The 21769-nt window shown below is 42.8% G+C and overlaps 2 protein-coding genes across 2 annotated transcripts in view; one reads left to right on the forward strand and one right to left on the reverse strand.

Moving 5' to 3' along the window:
- Positions 1-12171, forward strand: part of phlpp1 (PH domain and leucine rich repeat protein phosphatase 1) — a 46196-nt gene extending 34025 nt beyond the window's left edge. Inside the window, exons 5-17 of the mRNA XM_061044795.1 lie at positions 1352-1498; positions 2437-2664; positions 4254-4456; positions 4795-4855; positions 5425-5520; positions 6141-6296; positions 6634-6834; positions 7275-7437; positions 7544-7674; positions 8116-8226; positions 8690-8884; positions 9036-9264; positions 9413-12171. Of these exons, the coding sequence (XP_060900778.1) occupies positions 1352-1498; positions 2437-2664; positions 4254-4456; positions 4795-4855; positions 5425-5520; positions 6141-6296; positions 6634-6834; positions 7275-7437; positions 7544-7674; positions 8116-8226; positions 8690-8884; positions 9036-9264; positions 9413-10720 (3229 nt within the window). The 3' untranslated portion in view covers positions 10721-12171. The remainder of the gene's footprint in view (positions 1-1351; positions 1499-2436; positions 2665-4253; positions 4457-4794; positions 4856-5424; positions 5521-6140; positions 6297-6633; positions 6835-7274; positions 7438-7543; positions 7675-8115; positions 8227-8689; positions 8885-9035; positions 9265-9412) is intronic.
- mep1bb (meprin A subunit beta b) lies at positions 12165-20008 on the reverse strand. The gene is made up of 13 exons (XM_061044796.1): positions 19850-20008; positions 19722-19740; positions 19584-19634; positions 19377-19499; positions 18021-18138; positions 17739-17917; positions 16629-16847; positions 16258-16410; positions 15119-15334; positions 14539-15006; positions 14249-14428; positions 13673-13829; positions 12165-12697 (listed from the first exon to the last, which is right to left on the reverse strand). The coding sequence occupies exons 1-13, from the start codon at positions 19919-19921 to the stop codon at positions 12475-12477; spliced, it is 2178 nt and encodes a 725-aa protein (XP_060900779.1). The 5' UTR covers positions 19922-20008; the 3' UTR covers positions 12165-12474.
- Positions 20009-21769: the final 1761 nt, after the last annotated feature.

Here is a 21769-nt window from a genome sequence, read left to right on the forward strand (position 1 = left end):
AGTAGCCCTAAAGAGGCTCAAAAATAGCCTATGGGCTATATGTGTTGGGCAGCATTAACTTTCATTTTCAGACTTTTCTTAGTCCACATCACCCATGTTAGTCCAATGTCTTCTATTCTTCTGGCTATTTGTTGGTTTCTTTTGTATTTTGAGCTTGATCAAATAATCTCCGTTATGTTCACTACCTAGTCGTTATCTTTGTCTCTCGTATGTCGTTGGCATCTAGCTCAGATATCATGAGCTAAAGAGGCCTTCAAATCAAAGGGATGAACTTAATACTTGGGTAATAAATTGTAACTTTTTTGTAGTTGTCTTTTGCTGTTGTTATTACAATTGTTTTAGGAGCTTTAAAACACCCAAGAGCAACAGTAGAAAAATATGAAGTATGGATGTAAGTCTGAGAGTGGAATGATAGGACAGGATGACACAGACCAGCGGAGCCTCTGAGGAGGGGGGAATGAGCGTTACTCAGCAGATTGCAGAGGTTGATTTAATGGTTTGGTTGGAATGACATTCTCCCACACACAGCCGCCCCCCCCCCCCCCCCCCCCCCAACACACACTCACACACTGCCAGCCTGAAGGAGTCACCCTCAGTCGGATTTACTTAGCCATCCTAATCAATAGCCCTGACGTGTCTGATGCCTTTTTATCCATCACCATGACACACTGTGTGCGTGTGTGAGAAACATATTTGTGTGTGTGTGTGTGTGTGTGTGTGTACATAAGGAGGAAAATCAAGTAGTGCCGTTTAAAGCAGCTGCATTCCTTGCCTGCCGTGCTATCATGGCACAATGCCCATCTGCAGTTTGCCTTATCTGCATTCTCTGTGCATGTGATAGGTGATAGAAGGTTGCGTGTGTATGTGAGTAGATGGATAAATAAAGACAGAGAGAGAGAGAGAGAGAGAGAGAGAGAGAGTCCTTTACCCAGCCTGTTGCCTTGGTCCCTCCCCCCCCTGAGGGGCTAACCCCTCTGAAGGTCACTGGTCTGCCATAGGACACCTTGCCAAATGCCATCGGTCACTGTTGTTTGAATGAACAACACAGACGTCAGTGCTGCACTTGTTTGCTCAACAATCACATGTGTAGGTTTAGTCCTAGTCTTAAGGCAGGCTTTGTTTATAGCTTGTTGGAACTAACTGCATGTGTTTTCACTTAAACAAAATTCTCTGTACGCTACACTTTGCTACGCCGCCTGCAAATACATTCATTAATATATGTATGAATATCTTCCACTCTTTTAAAATATTCATGTTGACAAGATACAACATCTCCAATCACTCGCTAATACTCTCTCCTCTCCACCTGGGTTTCTCCATCTTTACCTTACTCCTCGTCAATTGATTGCAGATTTTCTCGTCTACGGAGCCTCAACCTGTCCAACAACCACCTCGGTCAGTTCCCCATGGCCATCTGTGACATCCCGACCCTGACGGAGGTCAACCTCAGCTGTAACTACTTGGCCTCTGTCCCCAGCTCTGTGGGAGCCATGACCAAGTGAGTAAAAGGATACGGGACAAGTTGTTGAGGAAACAGACCAGATGTTGGCTTTGACAGCCAACGAAATGAAACCTAAAAAACTCTTAATGTTTGATAAATTAGATGCTGAAATAAACCTGATTATAAAGTTCCGACATGTGTTCACACTATTCTACTTTCTGTCCTATTACTCAGCTGTTTAGTCTTTGTCAAGACTAGTATGTTAATAAGCAGAGAATTCAATTTTCAACTTCACTCTTAGTATTTTGGTGCAACAATTCTCTTGAGGATTGTTTCACAGTTAAACTATTTGTGTCTCTTTGAGGAACAATGTACTGACTTTACATTTCAAAATAAATGATGTCCATTTGTTCTGAGGGTTTAGAGGTAATTGGGTTCACCCCACGGATCAAATCACAGATTTATTTTATTTTCTAGGCCAACATTTCCAAGTGTTGCCAGCCAGAAAACATTTTTCCCTCATGGGGATTCTCAAAGCTTTTTAATTTTTTATGTTAAGCTCCAGGATCAGCACCCTTGCCCGTGGAAAGCCAAGTCTTTAAAGGAGTCTCATAAACATATGAATATATGTGACATTCATTTAAATAAGGGTATTAAACCTTATTATTCAGCCTGCCATGAAAATAAGGATTTTCCATTATAATAGGAGTCATGCTGTAGCTGGGTCAGAGCTGCCATATGGATAGTGCATGTGCTCCAGATCTCATGAATCTGAAACTTAACAAACAGGTATGCAGCTTGAAACAGAGCTGGATGAGAATTTAATCTGCAGGAATGATCTGGTATGTCTGGAAATTCCTCAAGTGTCCAGTAGGGCATGCATACTGCTACTGCCATCTTCTGGACGACTAGTAAACTGACTATGATCAAGTGGCATAATGTTACTGAGCCCGGCTGGTTGTTGTCTGTTTCCTAATCTGCTTTCTTTCTCTCAGTTTGCAGACGTTCCTGTTGGATGGCAACAGTCTGGATGAGCTGCCCAATGAGCTGGGGACCCTTCAGAGGCTGAGTTACTTGGGCCTTTCGTTTAACCAGTTCAGCCACGTTCCCCAGGTGCTGGAGCAGCTGACCTCTATGGAGAAGCTGTGCATGGCTGGAAACAACTTAGAAACCCTCACCCTGCAGAATTTCCGACTGCTGCGAGTCAAACACATCGATCTAAGGTACGACAATGTCTGCAGGATCTTACGAACAATTATGTATTATAGGATTATACGACAGGTTAAGTAGAGAACCGGCATCACTTAAAGTCCTGAGTCATGCTTATCCTTAGCAATACACTCCCTGACACCTGTTATCCCCCTAATGATAGAAACAAAAACACAAAGAGAAAGCCAAAACACGAGCAGACAGGACAGCACGGAGTCAGGAAATCATTTGCCTGTTGTGGCTCCATCAGGTGTCTAACCACTGTTTGCTAAAGCGCAGAGCTGCAGTGACTTGCACTATTTTTCCAGTTAATACTTCACTCCTTCTGACTTTGCTCAGGCAAGGTCAGTAAATACATTTTCCGACCGTCTCACCTGTTTGAGCAAAGATCACTTTGATGAGTGAGTTCTTATTCTTTTGTCACACTGCAGCTTGTTTCTGGTCATCCATTTCAAGCAAATGTTTTCAATAATTAGCTGACACAATTAGTAAACATTCAGGTGCGTTAGAGTCATCAATCCATTAACCGTTTGCCCTAGATTACATCAAAATGCTAAAAAACAAAACAAAAAAAGTTCCCAGGAAGAAAGATTAATTTGTGTAATTTTTCTAATATTCTGAACGCAGAAAATACTAACATATTTGTCATCTCAACGGTTTGCTGATGATTAAAAGTTGATCATTATAACGATTGATCAATACAGTAGTTATACTGGATTAATTTCTTCGGTCACTTATTTTCCACAAATAAAAAGACTTCCTGCCTCAACTTTCTCAAATGTGAAAAAAACTGCTTTTCATTTTTTTTTTTGTTATTTTTGAAGTTTTTCCTAGGGACTTTTTTTCTCCAACTTTTCCTAAATGAAAACATTAAGAAGTAAATGTCAATGGATATGTCAATCTAAAATAAAAAGGATAATTAAATACTTGCCGTACTAATGGAGTTAATGAGCTTTTTTATTTTATTAGAAAAGGAAATAAATGCAGACGAACATACAAATATGTCACCATGAAATACCTCATTTAACTACATTCCAGTAGTTTGTATTTTCAAAGGCACTTTAGTGGGGCTCCTGATAGCCTAGCGGTTATGTCACACGGCCCCATGTACAGAGGTTATAGTCCTCAACGCAGCGGCCATTGGTTCAAATCCAACCTCGGCCCTTTGCTACATGTCATTCCACTCTCTCCTCCCAACATTTCTCTTTTCTGTCCAATAAAGGCTAAATGACCCAAAAAAATATTGTTAGTATATCCTAACAGCATTTTATCAGAAGCCCTTCAGTTATGACAAACAGCACCCATGTGACTGGAAGTTGCTTTACTTTCAGTATGATATAGTTACGGAATATTTTATAATCATCAAATAATCTGAAATCATCAACCAGGATATCCGTAGTTCACACAAAAGTCCCTTAAAGTGCAACAGATTCACAGCTCACTTTTCCGTGTATGTTGTGCACAATGCAGCGAGAAGGTGCACAGTATATCAGCCCTCACCTGAGGCGTGTTCCCTGCTTTACAAGAAAGGCCACAGCCTGTGCAGTTCAACCTTATCCAATTGGAGCTGAACCTTAGCCTCTTCCCTGCTCCCCCCTGTCAGGTTGAATAAGATCTCCAGCATGGTGCCAGATGAGCCTGACCTGCTGCGGCACGTGACCCAGCTGGATGTGAGGGATAACAGGCTGACGGAGCTGGACGCCTCAGTATTCCCCAGGCTGGAGGTGCTGCACTGCGAGAGGAACCACATCAGCAGCCTCAAGGCCAAGGGTTGCTTGCTCAAAGGCATCTACGCCTCCAACAACGGTGGGTTTGGCAAACCATAACAGTGTGCTTCTTTCACATAAACACCACCTCACTGAATCTTGTTCTCTAAACCTGATATCACTCATGTTATTTCCTGTATTCCTTCATTTTCTTCAAAGCCCCCCCTCCCCCCCCTCTCTCTCTCTCTCTCTTGCCATGAATTAATTTTTCTCATCAGTGCCGCAGACTGATTGTCCCTCTTCAATCATACCTCTTTAACTCTGTCGTCTCACCCCGCCCCCACTCCAAACGCGTCTCTCCATTTCATTCTACCTGCGTTTGTAATAGAGCACGTCTGTCCTTGCTGTAGGTTAATGTGTTTGGATTTCTCTCCACAGAGATACAACAACTTGATGTCACTCCTGTGCCCTCCAATCTTAGTTACATGGACATCTCGAGGTGAGCGAAATCCACACAAAGTGCACACAAATCAACACACACACACACACACACACACACACACACACACACACACACACACACGCAGATTAAAAAGAAAATGACTGATGCAAGAATGATCTTAAACTTGTAGAGCCAAATGCCTTGCAAACAAATATGTATGAGTTGGGCTGTCATTCCTTAACCCTTCACACTTCACCCTCTATAATCAACATCAATGAAAAATCATGCAACTGTAGATAGCTAGCTATTCTTGTTAGCATAAAAGACAGAGGGGTTCTTGAACTCTAATTTATAAAAACAATGATTTTGCTTTTTAATCTTTGCGTCCCATTTTCAAACACAGCAGGGGTGAGATTGAAATTACTTGTTAAGTGTATCTGGATTACTGCAACAGAAAAAGAAGCCACATTTCAAGCAGAACTGAAGTTGCCGTCTCACACTTTTTTAGAGCAGGACTTTTGGGAATAGAAAAACATCCCGGTGCATTTTTCATATTTCATCTTAGGTATCTCGCTTTACAAACTGCACACAATTTATCATCATCACGCTCCTCTCCGCCCCTGTAGGAACCACATGGAGTCCATTCCAGACTGGCTGTGTGAAGCAAAGAAACTCGAAGTTCTGGACATGAGCCACAACCTCATCACTGAGCTCCCAGCGCGGTGAGTCTCCCTGTGGATGTGTCCCGAAAGTCTGCAAATGGACTACAGTGCTGCATTATTCTCCCTGCCCTTTGCCGGCCAGTCGTCTGTCCCCCATAGAGCCTCGTAAATCACACAGATAGCCTGTAACCTCTGCGGCCTTCGTCCATTCTCTTACTCTTTATATAGCCTCTTAGAAGGTCAGTTCACCTCCTCCTTCTCCCTCTGTCTCACACCTGCTGAACCAACTCTTACCTCTGCTTCACTCTTATTTTTATTTATTTCTCTTTTCTGTTCCCCTTCACTGTGTGCAGATGTATTTTTTTTTTTACCCAGTAAGTGTCAGGATGATGAATTCCAGCTACTGTCTCCACTAGAGGCGCTGCTATTTTCTGCTTTCACATCCTCATTTTTGCCGCTCCATCCCCGTGTCCCTCACTTTTTTTTAGGCTGCTACAATTTCTACCTTCTCTTGTATGGAAGAATCTAATTTCTCTATTTACCAATATCGGTACCTGTCTCTTTCTCTAATTGTCTCCTACATCTCTACACCGTGTAAGGATTATTTAGCGTCTAAGTCTACCCTTTTTTTTCTCCTTCCACTTCTGACCCAGTCATCTGTGCTTCTCTTTGTGCCGCAGGTTGTTATGCAGCAACAGTCTGAGGAAGCTGAGTGCAGGACATAACCAGCTGCAGAAGCTGCCTGAAAGAGTAGAGCGCCCTCTGCTGGAGGTTTTGGACATACAACACAATCAACTGGTGGAGCTTCCCTGCAACCTGTTCCTCAAATCTGACAGGTAGGAGTAATCACCAGCTGGAGTTGATTTTGATTCATTTGTTGATGCAGTTGATTACATCAAGGGGAATTGAATGGTATTATGAAGATGGAGAACAGACATTATGAAGAAGATTTTGACTGAGGACAAGATATTCAAGGTGTAGGGTGTTAGGGTAAAAAAACACAACCAGGACAAAGATGATAGAGAGGGCGGGTTCAATTGGAGTCAGAGAATCTGAAATCCATGAAGGTATTTGTATTAAAGTGACTTGTCACTTTTTTTTTTTTTTTTTTTAAATGTCCTTCTCTAAAGAGTTACAGTAATGTGTTTAAACTTTCTTTTTTTTAACTTTCAGTTTACGTTGTGTAAATGCATCAGCTAATAAGCTGGAGCACCTGCCACCGTCCAGCCTATCAGAGGAGAGCCACAGCATCCTGCAGGAGCTCTACCTGACCAACAACCGGCTCACAGATAAGTGTGTTCCCATGCTAACGGGCCACACACACCTTCGTGTTCTGCACATGGCCTACAACCATCTCCAGACGTTCCCGGCAAGGTAAGATTTTACTTCAACTCTGAGTGTCATTTACTCTTCTCTCTGCAAACTCACCTGCACATCAGGACTGGATTTACAAGTTATTTCAGCATTGATTCATTTCATTATCTATTAATTGTATTTTTTTATTCAGCCAAGAACTCGGCTACTAGAAATTTGAGGCTGAAAGTTATTATCATTCTTAAAGATCATACAATCTGCTGATAACTTACTGGTTGTTAATCTTTTTTAATTTTTATAGAAGCCAGCAGAGCACTCATTTATCGATATATTTATATATTGTAAAGTGCAAAAAAAAAGTCCAACCCTTGGTTTGATTCAATTTAGAAGCTTATTAAGAATTATAGTTGCCCTTTGTAAAGAAAGTGTCCAGTTTTCCTCCATAATTTGTTGTTTTTTTCGGATAATCTATAAATCAATATGTTCTTAAATTGCTCCAGTAAAATGGCCAAGTTGGAGGAACTGGAGGAGGTGGACCTGAGTGGAAACATGCTGAAGACTGTGCCCACCACCATCATGAATTGCCGGCGAATGCACACACTCATCGCCCACTCCAACTCCATCGAGGTCTTTCCCGAGGTCATGCAGCTGATGGAGATGAAAGTAAGACAGTAGTAGTAGCAACACATCTCCCTGCACATCTATTCACAGTTTATCTATGTACAGTGTCTGTTTGTTTATACTCACATCTCTTCCTCTCTGCTGTCAGTGTGTGGATCTGAGCTGTAACGAGCTGAGTGAGATCACTTTACCAGAGAACCTGCCTCCCAAGCTTCAAGAGCTGGATCTGACTGGAAACCCTCGACTCAACCTGGACCACAAGACCCTGGAACAACTCAAGTATGTTAATATTGCTTTGTCATCGTATTTCCATGGTAACAGTGTGTTTGTACAGTACAGTGTATGCTTTATCAGACCAAACCTGCATTTTTAGGGCGACTATTTTGTTCCCTTTTTCCCAACAATATATTTCCTCTACCTCTCTGTGTGTAATTGTATTTAAATGTATTAAACGAGGAGGACCTACAAGGTACAGTCATAAAACACAAAGCAATTAGACACAGAATGTATTATTGTAAATATGCAGTTTTTTGCTTTTCTGTTGTAATGTTCAGGTCCCATCTGACTTCCATATTAACCCAGTAACCCTGTTATGTTAACACCACCTTTCAGAAGAGAGAATGTAAAAAGAGCCCAGAGTAGTAAGCTGTCATTACAGTAGATCTTTATGCCGCTTTGTAAAACAGTGATTTTCACTATTTCTTGTTTGTCGTTTTTCAGTAATATTCGCTGTTTCCGTATTGATCCGCCTCCAACCTTCTCCAATGAGGCATCTGGTGGGCCTGCTGTGTGGAGTCATGGTTACACAGAGGCCTCGGGCGTCAAAAACAAGTGAGTTCAATTCAGTCAATGATGGGTGGTGGTGGTGGGGGGGGGGGGGACACACACCCACTATCACTACCAGTCCGGTGAGGCCTCACTAATTCAAACCTCTTGGGATTCACATTGTTAAAGCCAGATGACTCAGATGAAGGAAAACATTGAAGCGGTGCTCATTGAAAACGTGAATCATGTATAATCACATGCCAAAAACATCTCTGTGCAAGCTGAATAGCCTATTCCACACACAAATGTGCACGCAGGAGAAACAGATGGCTCATATCGTTTCCATGTGAGGTTCAATCAGATGATGCAGATTCTGCTGTACGCTCAAATGAATCACAGAAGGCATTATATCTTCATGCTTTTTGTGGAGTAGTATGATCAATATGAGAACGGAAGATGGTCTCTCAGAAAGCTCTCTTTTTTTCAAACAGAGCAATGACTGTATGTCCTCTTTTGTGTTTATTTGCAGACTGTGTGTTGCAGCTCTCTCGGTAAACAGTTTCTGCGGGAGTCGTGAGGCTCTGTACGGTGTGTTTGACGGGGACAGGAACGTTGAAGTGCCCTACCTGTTGCAGTGCACAATGAATGACGTGCTAGCCGAAGAGATCCACAAGACCAAGAGTGAAGAGGACTACATGACCAATACCTTCCTCGTCATGCAAAGGTATAACACATCTGTTTTCTCACCGCTCTTTCTCTCACTCCTGACCTCGTTAACTGTCGGTCTCCAGCACACACACACACACACACAATGCTTTACACAGTTCATTGATAAAGACTGAAGTTTTTACGACTCTCCTCCTTTACTACAATAGAAAACTGGGAACTGCCGGGCAGAAACTGGGTGGCTCAGCTGCTCTGTGTCACATTCGCCATGACCCCACCGACCCCGGAGGCTGCTTCACCCTTACGGCTGCCAACGTGGGCAAGTGCCAGGCCATCCTGTGCCGCGATGGGAAGCCTTTATCGCTGTCACTTCTGCACAATGTGGGGCTGGAGGAGGAGTACCGCAGGATCAGGCAGCACAGGGCTATCATCACCGAGGTAAGATCCTTTCATACGTCCTTTATCACTGAGGTAAAGCATCCAGTACACATTCAAAACAACATGAGATGTAAGATAAGAACATAACATAAGATAGAAACTGCATAAGCCTTGTATTCATGTTTTTTCTTTCTTTCTTTTTTCACAGGACAACAAGGTGAATGGGGTGACAGATTCTACCCGGATCATGGGCTACTCCTTTCTCTACCCATCAGTCATCCCTTGTCCTTACGTGCAGACCGTCACTCTCACCCCCCAGGATGAGTTCTTCATTCTGGGGAGTCGGGGCCTGTGGGATGCTGTGTCACCCACCGAGGCTGTGGAGGCTGTCAGAAACGTCCCCGATGGCCTGTCTGCTGCGAAGAAGCTGTGCACGCTGGCACAGGGCTATGGTTGCACGGATAGCCTCAGCGCTGTTGTGGTCCAGCTCAGTGTGAGTGAGGACTGCTGCTCCTGCTGCTGCTCTGAGCCTCCCCAGCCTCCTCCCAGCCCCGGCTTGGGCCCTTACCCCCCGTCGTCCTCCGCCATCAAGGAGCGTCCCTCGGATGGCTCCCTGCCTGTGCCGCCGTCCTCCTGCAGCGAGATCAGCAGCGAGATCAGCACCAGTGAGATGAGCAGCGAGGTAGGCTCCACCGCCTCATCCGATGAGCCCCCGCAGAGCTCCTTGGTGCTGCTGCATGAGCAGCCTCACCATCCTCACCTCCACCTGCACCACCAAGCCCACTCCATGTCCCTACAGCACCAGCAGGCCCAGGCACTGGCAAACACCCAGTCCTGCCAGTACCTGTACCCAGGTGCAGAGCTGCCTTCAGCCCGCAGCTGCTGTGCCCTCCACCCTGCCTGCTTGGCCAGCTCCTTCCAGAGGCAGCTCTCTAGCGCCACCTTCTCCAGTGCACTTTCCGACAACGGGCTCGACAGCGAGGATGAGGAGCCCATCGCTGGTGTTTTCTCGAACGGGAGCCGCGTTGAAGTAGAAGCGGACGTCCACTGCCTCAAAGCCGAGTCCTCCTCTCCAACACAAACCGCATTACCCTCATCCTCAAGCCAGGAGCACAACCTGCTCACTCTTCCACCTCCACCACCACCGCCGCCATGCACCCCCGAGCCCCTGGAGGAAGGCGTTGACATGAGCCTGGCCGAGGAGATCGAGAGAGACGAGTCATGGCAGGGAGTCGGAGCTGGGGAAGGAGGAAAGTTAACTGGCAAGAGAAGGGTTAATGGGTCCGTGGCGCAGCAGGAAAAAAGTCACAACCTTATCGAGGTGGCTGCCGACGCTCCCTCTAAGAAGTCCGGGGGCTACTTTACAGCTCCAGCCCAACCCGACCCGGATGACCAGTTCATCATCCCGCCTGAGCTGGAGGAGGAGGTGAAGGAAATCATGAAGCAGCATCAGCAGAAACAGCAGAAGCCGCCAGGGAGCGATCAGCCCTCGGACTACTACGACACCCCACTCTGAACAACAACAACAACACCACCAACTACAGTCTCATCTCCTCCTAGCTGCAGCATGCACAGGAGCCCAAACTATTTTTCCACACAAAGAAATTAGTTCCCTCAGGAGGCTGTAAGACGCACACGAAAGGTTGATCATACTTTATTTTTTAAACAGCCTTCCTTTCTCTACACATCCTCATCGATGAAGAACCATGCACTATAACTGGCTCCACCAGTTTTTACCCAGAAATCCATTGAACAAAACAAGCAAATGAGCCCTTTAATGATACTGAACCCTCTTGAAAAGCCTGTGGGTGCAGCTCCACGGCTGTGCCCTTCTCACAGACTGTGGAACGTTGTTTTTACATTAGACAACCAGCTGAGTATGTAATCAACACTAGTCTCTTTGCAATAGCATTAGCTCGCCACAACACTTGTTAATATGGATAACGATTCCATGGTTTGTTTGTTTGTTTTTTTAAAAACTGACCATATCTTTTAATGTGAAAGCAGTGAAGTTGCTGAAAAGAACTTTTTAAAAACAGAGACACATAATCTTTTTATTATCAGTAAACTATGTCGAATGGTACACCAGTAATACCACACTTAACTGTTGTAGATAGGGCACTTTAAATACTGTATTTCTTCAGTAAATCATGGCTCTTGGCCTGTAAAAAGGCATAGAATTTTTTTGTAGAAATTTTGAATACTAACTCCTAGGAGTTGCATACTCTTTATGGTGACTCAGTCACTTTTACTAATCTTCTCTGAGAGAAATGGTGATTTTTTTTCCCCAATGATTGTAAATAAGAGAAATGTTGTATACTTATGCTTTTAAAGGAACTGCATACCTGTATGTCGGTGACGGTTTTAATGGTGGGGAGGCTGTTTGGTTCACCAAGAGTTTGCTGTAATGGAGGTGTCAACCTCCCCCTCCCTCCCTCGCTCTATTCCTCTTTTTCTTTCAAAGTAGACCCCCCCCCACACACACACACACACACCCACACACATAAATACACCCACTAACATACAGATGTATATGTGCAATTACAGCTCAGAAAAAACAACATTCCATGCAATATAACGACACAAAGTTGCGATGGTTTGCTCCACTTTGATTGTGATGTCCTGTAGTCATCACTGTATCTAATAAACACACACACACAGACAGATCTTTGCATGCACACACACACACACACACACACACACACACACACACACACACACACACACACACACACACACACACACACACACACACACAGACACGCACGCACAAAAACGCATACATGGACACTCTGACACTTAATATTAGTCCCACCTCCCTCCTGAAGTAACTGTTCTCACCGGCATGACTGTGTCAAGTTCAGTAATACAAACAAATATATCCACATGGAAAAGAGACAACACAAATGTTCCTGTCTTTGGTATAATAAATTTTAAATTTGTGAATAAAAGTGCTGCTGTCTTGGATCTGATTTTAATAATCATTCTTTACTTGGTATTAATACATTCATGTAAGACTTTAGAAGTTGAAAAGAGTTTATTTACATACTATAATCCTGGATTGCTGAAGTGTTTTTACATAGAATGACCAGAAGGGGGCGATCTCATCTAATATTACAATCTACAGTTTGTAATGGCAAAGAATCTTGGAACTAAAGAGTTTAAAGCATTACTACTTTAAAACCTGCTCGACGTGACATTTAATTATAGACATTGCACTGAAAAACAACCTATTTTCTTCATGCTGTATTTGGACATGTCAGTCTCCCACTACATCCTCTCACTGGTCATCTCGTTTTCCATAATGACCCTGCTGTCGTTTCCTCGCTTCTTATACTTCTTCTTCACACAGGTGACACTGACTGCCGTAATCAACAGCATCGCTCCGAGGACGGACAGAGAGGAGGCGAGTGCCAGGGTGGTTTTATCCTTGTTGGAGCCTTTGTGCTGACAGCTGCCCCCATAGTACCACCAGTCATCACCCACCACACACCTACAGAGCAGACAGAGAGGAGTAGAGGCAGAACATAAGACATGAAGGTACTACACTGTAAAGCATACAGAGGGTGATGCAAACTTGGGATAGGATAGCAATAGGATCATCTAACAATAGGATAGATGAGATAGGAAGTGATTCACTACTGAATCTAACTTTGAGCTTTGAGGCTCCAGATCAGATGTTTAGTTCTAAAGATCAACTATTTCATATTCCCAACAAAAATTCAAAACATTAAATCCCATGTTGCTCATTTAGAGTTGGGTTTAACACTCTTGTGTCTCGAATATAAAGATAATACCAGCAGGTGGTTAGCTTAGCATAGCACAAATAATAATAATAACAGAGGGGCAACAACTAAAACTGCTCTGTCCGGAAGTATCAGAGGTTTGCGTGTACCGAGCCTGGGTCTGTTGAAGGTGGCAGTGCTTGTTGGGCTGTGACGCCCATGTACTGTAGTAGATAAGATAGTAGGTAAGATAAAAAAAAAAAAAAGTTGTACGTATGGGTGTGGTGGGGTGTTTGGAGCCAGCATGGTGACTCTGAAGCTCACTGTCCGGCCTTCCCGAGGTGTCATGGGACTGATTGGACGAAAGGCTGGTGAAGGGATGTTCCCTCTTGACAACCCCAATGATGACCTGGCTCTTGCTGTCCATCAGCCCATACACGGGTTGAGCTGTGGGGTCCAGAAGTGGCCATGTGGTAGGGTAGGTATTATCGCCATTGTCACTACTTACCTGGGCCTGTTTAAGATGGCAATGCTGTTTTGTTTGTGGTGTGAATTTAGGGCCATAGAAGAGGTTATGTAACTTGTCAGTAGGGCATAGGGGCATAATTGGGACGAGGGATGTCTTCACTGAGCGCTTATCTTTTCATAAGGGCACAAGTATGTGTGTTTATTTCAAATAAAGCACCCTTTTAGTCTTGCCAATTATAACATCTGCATTAACTGAGTCCAGACAGATTACACACCTGCATGCGGCCTTCCCCTCATCCACCACACAGACTCCGTCATTTAGACACTCCACATTGAGGCAGACTTCAGGGGGGGTTGTTGAATGGGGGGTTGTTGAAGGGGGGGTCGGGGTTGCGGAAGGCAGAGGCTGGGTCACTGTCAGATGAGACACATCTGAAGAGGAGCGGCAATGAGAAAGCTGTTAATTGAACCCGAGTGGAGGAGAAACATGAACATGTAACGAACAGGCAGTGATTGCATGTGTTGTGTTTCTGGTAAGTGGCTGTGGTAATTATGGATGTGATCATGCATCACTGGCATACATGATCGCACATATAGTAGGGCGCTGCTTTGTAACACACTGATGTAGCTTGTAACCATAATGCAGGTCAAGATAAATATGCTTCCCCAAAATGAAAGCACTAATGGTAAGATTTGGGGCAACACTATTCTTTCTTATCTTAGATATGTCCGGACACTGAATGTTTCCTTTTCGTCTGTAAAGCACTTTGGTCAGCTGAGGCTGTTTCTAACGTGCTATACAAATAAACTTGACTTGGCTGAAGTTGATACTGAAATCCGGTGTTTTTTACCCTCCATAGTGAGAAGAAAGATGGCATCTCCTCCCTTTATAAAGTCCCTGCTATTTGCTCTGAGGTGGGTTAGATACACTGCAGTCCCAGCACCTGGCCCTCTGAAATACTTGGACCCATCCGAATCTGTGATCTCTTTGCCCACCTTGCGAGGGTCGTCCCAGAAAAATAGGTCAGAGCCTGTTGGGAAAGGTTAGTATAACAGCAAAAAAAAAAAAAAAAAATTGATAAGTTGTTAAACATAAAACAACACATGATTTGAATCTTTTGGACACTGAATTTAGCTTTACCTGTCAGCTTCATGCTTGGGTCAGTTGTGACACTGCGCTGGTTAGACATGCGCTTTTGAATGTGTGGGTGCTGGTCCATAAGCATCATAGTCATCTGTTTCCAGGGGCACGGCCATTTCTGCCCAGTGTCCCCTTCCCGGGACACCAGGTGAGCGTATGTTGACAGCTCACCGGGGTACCCATCCGTCCCGTTGGGATACAGCGTCATCTGGAAGCTGTAACCCTCCTTTGAGGTGAATGGGGGGCTGAAGATAGGTGTGTTTGTTGGCGTGCTGTCCATAACGTGACTGAAGTTTTTCACACGCCACACAAACTCTGGGCAGGTGGTCTCAGAGAGGTTGATATCATCCAGGGAAAGTCCGCCTGCTGAGGGCCCGGGACCTGCCTTGGTCCCTTGAAAGACAACACGGAATTTATTTTTGACATCTAAACTTACGTGGTGCAGCTGCCACAGCTCCTGAGGGGATCCTGTTAAAGCACATGAAGTAAAAAAAGAAGCAATCAACTCAACAGAAGGTCTAATATGGACAGATTTCACAAGCATGCATTGTGTAAGTAAATTTGAGGCAGCAGTAGTCACCATCTACGGTCTTTATTAAGCGCAGTTTTCCGTTGGGGTTATCACTGTCATACTCTCGGACATGTATCTTCAGAGTGTCAGTGGTGCCAGCGCTGTTGTAATAGAAGAACTGCAGACACTGGTATCCTCTTTTGGGGTAAAGGATCCGGCTCTCCAGCAGAGCTGTGTCCCCGTTGCTGGCCGTGCCAGTGTTAAAGTGCATGAAATACCCCGAGCCTACACAGACAAATTTCTCTTGGTTACCACATTTTTTACTGAGCAATGTTTCAAAGCAAATTGCACAGAGGAAATATGATATGGGCTATTTCATGAAATACTGATCATTATTATGTAGGTTCAGCTGTTTTAAGTCTATGTTAGAACATCCCTTGCAAGCACTGAAACAGTAAAATCCCAGACAATACTGGTCCATACTAGTTTTCCAGAGATTCCCTAACAATGAAGACTAAATGCATCATGTGTGAAAAAATAAAAAAAAGTTCTGGTTTTAAAAGCAGTGAAGCATCAGTGAAACTTCTCTCTAAAGTAAACTAAATTGCCATCTTCTACAATGAGGGTTTGATTGATATGAAATGTCCCCTCTTGGTGCATTTCTGGGCAACTTTTGCTTGCTGAGTTGTGGTAATTTAATAATTTATCCTTTATTAATCCCGCGAGGGGAATATTCAGTTTTACACTCTGTTTAATGAACATGAACACACACATGCACAAACAGGATCCTATGGAAATGCATTAATGGAGAGGTCTCAGAGTGAGGGGGCTGCCCACAGCGAGCACTCAGTTTTGGAGTGGAGTGGAGAGGTTCTCCAGCTACCAGACCAATCTGTGCTTGGACTTGAACTGGCGACCCTCCGATTCCCAACTCAAGTCCCTACACACTGAGCTACTGCCGCCCCTGTGGTAAAGGGGATAGTAAGGAGAGAGAATGTCCTACTAAGACTAAGTTCAGAATTAACACTTGATTAAGGAAACACAGACTGATGGCTCATATCAGCTTTGGTCGTGAACATTTCAGGGACCAAAGTTTGCAATAAAATGATAAAGAGTGTTGATTTGAGACACACTTTGAACCTTCATTGTGGAGATATGTAACTGCATCAAGTGTCATGTTTATTCCCTGCTACATCCTTCCTCCTCACCTGTGCATTTGCCCATGTTGGAGTAGTCCGTGTCGGGCCCTCCTGCAGCTTTGTCAACCCTGACCCAGTCGGCCTCATCCCCCTGACCCTGGATCATGCCGCAGATGTTTTCACGTTCAAAGTCACATGAGTCCAGGAAGGTGGATCCCTGTGCTACAAGGCGTCGCATGAACAAACAACACGTAAGTGTAGAACTTTGCACTGCTATAAACTGAGATTTGTTCTGCTCGTCCACGTTTTCATGTAACGAGAGTTTAAGAGATAAACGATCTAACGAAGATAACAAACTAATGAGAACAAGAACATTGGAGTGCATTGACACTGCACTTAGATCTAGACAAACAGCTTGGGTGTGGGTTGTTGACTCTTACTGCAGTTATAGAGGCGGTGCAGCTTGAGCAGGTCGCTGTCACTGAACTCCATCCGCTGGCCAATGACGTCGCTGAAAGCGGGGATCTTGGTGACAATGGTTGGCTCAGTGCCGTTGCGGAAGGCGTTTTTGCTGTAGTGCATCATGGATCCGTAATCGTAGGGCACACCCAAAGAGCTAGAGGTGGTGTCGTCGTAGGTGTTAAAGTTGTGTTCTTTACCTACAAATCAGACACAAATAAAAGGAGTTACTGAAATGTTGTACCTGTCACAATGTTTTTCTTAAAGCTCTAAAATTGAAGGATTTATTTGAGAGATGATTGTTTGCAAAAATACATTAGATTTAAAACATATATATATTAAGCACAGTAGCCCTGAGCAGACATGCATCTATACATTTTGTTTACTGGTTTTGTTTTCCCCTGATAGAGAGTCATTTCCAGTTGTTTTCCTGTGTCCTCAACTTATTTATCTCCAATCCATAGAGAACTAGTGACCTAGACGCAGGCTAAACTGACCTCAGTGTTATCATTGCATGTCCTGGTCTGGCCTTTCACAGTGATCAGCCGATTGTTTTGTTTTTTTCTCTTGGTCGTCAATAAATTATACCACTAGCACAGGAAAAAATAGCTTTGTTATTTTGAGATAATGTGATCAACAAGTGCATTATAACAGGGAAACCAGCGGAAATGAAATTTTAGCAGATTTTTCAATGAAGGATTTGAGGCACATAGGTGAGTGCAGCTAAGATACAAAGTCTGATACTTAAAGAACTATCGTCGGCTTATCTCGCTCAGATTATGCGGGCAGGAAAAACAACACATGCACATGCTTTACACGCATGCAATAAGCCAATGGCTGCTTGCAGTGCTTTCCCTCATATCCCACATTGATGTAAGACTTTACAATGTGAATTTGTGCCAAAGCTTGTTTACATGTAAATATTTGGCCTAAATGCTACTTCACACTGCCTCTCAATCTAAGTCATAAATACACACATGCAAATGCAAGCCATTTAAAATTAGCATGTCATAAAGTGATGGATCATGTGTGGGAGCATGAATGGGCATGTGTTTCAGTTAATTAAAGTCCAGCAGTGAGAAGTTTAGTACCCTCAGAGATGCGGTCCCACATGATTTTGACGTAATCATCACGGTCTGATCTGGACTGCTCGTGCCAGAAACCCAGAGCGTGAAGGAACTCATGTTCAATGGTGGCGATGCGGTCGCAGTTTCTCCCAATGGACAATCTCTGCTTCCCCACTTTCCGGTTTCCCACAGAGGAGAAACAGCTTTTAGAAAAAGGAAAGCAACATTTAAGGACGCATTGTCTTTGATGCACCTATAGATATAGTGTAGATTATCATGCTATGGTATACCTTTTTACCGTCTTACCCGCTTCCTTTGAAGATGGATATGTAGTTTGCCTCTCCACTCCAAGGCTTGAAGTCGATGCAGGTCTTGAGCCGGTATTGCTCAAAGGCCTTCAGTATTACACCTTTTGCATTGATCTCTGCAGAGAAGATGTTAATTAAGTTCATTTAAAGCCTGAAGAAATGTTTATTCAAATTGCCCTTTTAAGTTGAAACATAATGCAGAGACAGTTCATAAAGTCCTCTGTTGAATTATTAAAGCACGTTAAGATTCAAGGTACCCCCATAAGGTTCATATATGTGGATCAAAGCATTGCATGTAAATGGCTGAATATCAAACATAAAGACTACGCCAGTGATGGTAATGTGTAACCTCTGTTCCCTATTCTGACCCAGTCTGAGTCAAGTCTGATGTAATACAAGCTGATTAATAAACAGCAGACTCTGTCTATATGTTCTGGGTTATCCCCCTCTTGTGTTTTATTGGCACTGGTTTAAATCCCTCATCGTTTGAGGTCCTTCAAGACCCCACTGAAACTTCCTTGGCCCACAGACTGAGCTTGCATATTTGCTGAAGATGACAATATATGCAAATTCAAATTGAGTAATAGTTATCACACAACATGAATCATTATTTATGGCTCTCTTTTTTTACATTGGCTATGCATAAAATTTCCAAGTTAACCAATTTATCAAACAACAGTCCCACATAAAAAAAGTAAAACACAATTAATGTGGTGCCTATTCAGAACTTAAAGAAAGCACCTGTATAAAAACAGTACTCAAAAAGTACTATTTTTATCTATAGCAAACCATTAGAAAAATGTCAGTTACAAGTTAAAGTCCAGAATATCAAGTTTGTAAGATCAAAATATTTGAAATTAACGTTCTTAACACATCAAAAGTACAACAAAATGATAAATAGAAAGGCTACTGTCAGTATTATTTCATACCATTTGATCATTCCTATTGATGCCTTAAACACAACCTGAAGAAGTAACTAAGGTTGAAACTAAAGCTACAGGTGAATAAACCAGTTATTCATTCAGCTAATGTCGTTGAAATTTCATCAATTAGTAGATTACAGTTTTCTGCAAATGATGTGTGAAGCTCAAGAAAATGTTACCTAAAAAAGGGAAAGGCATTTTAACTTAAAAGGAACAGAGATCTTAAAAAAAAAAAAAAGATAGATTCAGAGCCAAATTGAGGAAATGTTGTTTTACTATGATAGTTTCATCAGTTTATAGAAGAATCCCAACAGAGAAACCAAATAATCTAAATCAAACATTTTATTTAAAAGAATAATTATAGCCAGTATTTTGAGGAATTAAGATGAATTTAGGGTTTTGTTCTGTGAACTTCTAGGAGACACTCTTACCTAAGTCATCCTCCATGTAGTATGGAATCGTCTTTGGCCACCTGTACTCATCCCCTATTATTGAATTACGAGTTTGCTTCTCATCGAGCACGATATCTCCCTCCACAAGATTGAGCCCTGCCTCTGTGGACACCAAGCACAAAGGAAACTGTTAATCTGGAAACATGTGCAGAAAACATTTCTTTTGTTGTCCTCCTCTCTGAATACCTTCGTTGATGTCAAAGATGTCAAGGTCCCGCCCTCCGTCCACATCATAGTCTGTGTGAATGAAGAGACTTAAAAATTACAGCAAGGAAAAAAAAGGTAGTGAAGTCAATGTCTTGCTAGAAAAAATAAAACACCTACCTAATAGTTTGGCTGTGGGCTGCACAAAAGAGAATTAAAAATGTAAATGTTATGGGATTGCAAAAGTATTGACAAATTAATTTCATGAAAAAAAAAAATGACAGTATCTTGTCAATCCAACTTCTCACCATGCAGAGTGTAGAACCACAAAGGAAAATAACATGAAGAGCAAGTACACCTGTAGGTTTTCTTGCTGCCATGTCCTGAAGCGTCCCTCTACATGGGACAGTGACGCTGAAGGTGTACTGAGACACTCAGGTAGTAGAAATAACAGGGAAACAAATTAACTACACGTGATCCCAGGTTGTCAATTGATAGAGCTGTAAATCGTTTAAGTTATACAACAACTTGAGTCCTCCGGTATCTGTCAACAAATCTTTACACATTTGTAGCTTATGCTGCAGTGACACATCAGGCCAGGAGGAGAAAGGAAAAAAAAAAACATGTCATGCTTACCTGTATGCATAAGACAGAGGAACAAACACATGCGTGAGTAGCATTGCACTGTATTGGGTGAATTTTTTAACAAGATACTCTGATTTTCTTTTTCAACCTTTTCTTACAGTTTGAATTAACTATACAGTCACCTTCAGTATTTTCTTTTTCTTTTGACACATCCACCACTTTTATTGCTCCAATAAATAGAAATACATTTTCTCTCTTTAAAGATGGTTCCTAACGCTCTTGATTTTATAGTGAAGAAACACGAGGCAGCCCCCTGATATGCTTGGCCGGATGCATGTTGTTCTTAAGGCTCTTACAAGCGGTTCAAAGCTCAATACAAGTGTAGTTGATCTTTGTCACAGATAACCGTTACCATGGCTGTCACCGTGGGGAGGAAGTGGGGCCTCAAGGTAGTAGAGGCTACTTTTCTGTGGTACTCAAAAACACAATGTTTTCAATGTAAGGTGAGGGGCTGAATGAACTCACTATGTAGAGATGCGTTTAAGTGACCAATCTGTGTCAATGAAATCAAATGTGAATAACTATATTGGAGGGCAAGGGACCCAATCAGTTACAATTAATGTTGCACATTAAAGGCAGGTTTTGTTCTGACTATTTTACCTATTTGAATAAATTGTGACACAGATTTCCAGTTGATGAGGTAATTTATGTCACAGCACAGCACCGACAGTGAATGCTGAAACCACTTACCGCTGTAGTGTATATATCTCAATATGTCCATTCAACTTTTAGATCCAGATATTTTGCACTAACTTTGTCGCCTCACCTGAACTGGCTTAAGTGATCTTCACAGGTTGATACATTTCAGGGCAGAGATAAAAATAGCTTTTACTGTAAGACTGAATCGTATACCTTAAATAACCCGGGGGAGGCAGGAATCAAACCCTGGGCTGATGAACAGAGTTTTAGATGGTTTTTTGAGCGTTTAAAAAAATAATAATGGAAGAACAAGGTGCTCATCTTCCGATCTGTAACTCTGATGTGATGCTGCTGTTTAGATCCTGCCAGTAGGTGCATGATGTTTGCGGTTATTTGCTTTTTCCACCAGACGCCTGCAGATGGCAGTAGTGATAGAAGTACCCCTCTTTTCATGATCATTATCTTTCAAGATAAAAATGAATACACAATAACAAGATTTAAGTTTTCACTCAAACATTTCAGACCGTTCATGATGCACACATATAAATATTCACTCTTGTGTATTCTTCTCTGGTCCATGTATTTGTTATTCATGCTCATCAAAAATAAAAGTAATCAAAACCAGATCAGGACGGTGATCCATCATGTGAGTTATATACGTTTTGCCTTGTAATGCATTGGCATAGTGCTATCTTACACAGAAAGGCTTTTAATGTTAAATTTCATAGTGCCCTTGAGGCCTGTGCAACTAGGACAAAGAAAAAGAAAACAATCAAGCACTGCTGCCACATCATATTAACCTTAAGTTGTTTGGTAGTGTCAGTTATTAGGTCGGTGGTGATTACTTATTGATATTTCCCGGCATCTGCTTAATATTACTTCTAAGACGGACTCATGCAAAAGATGGAACTAATGGGGCTGAACTGATGCACTGCAGGCTCCGG

This window comes from Labrus mixtus, chromosome 8 (genome assembly GCF_963584025.1).
Source record: "Labrus mixtus chromosome 8, fLabMix1.1, whole genome shotgun sequence".
NCBI lineage: Eukaryota > Metazoa > Chordata > Actinopteri > Labriformes > Labridae > Labrus > Labrus mixtus.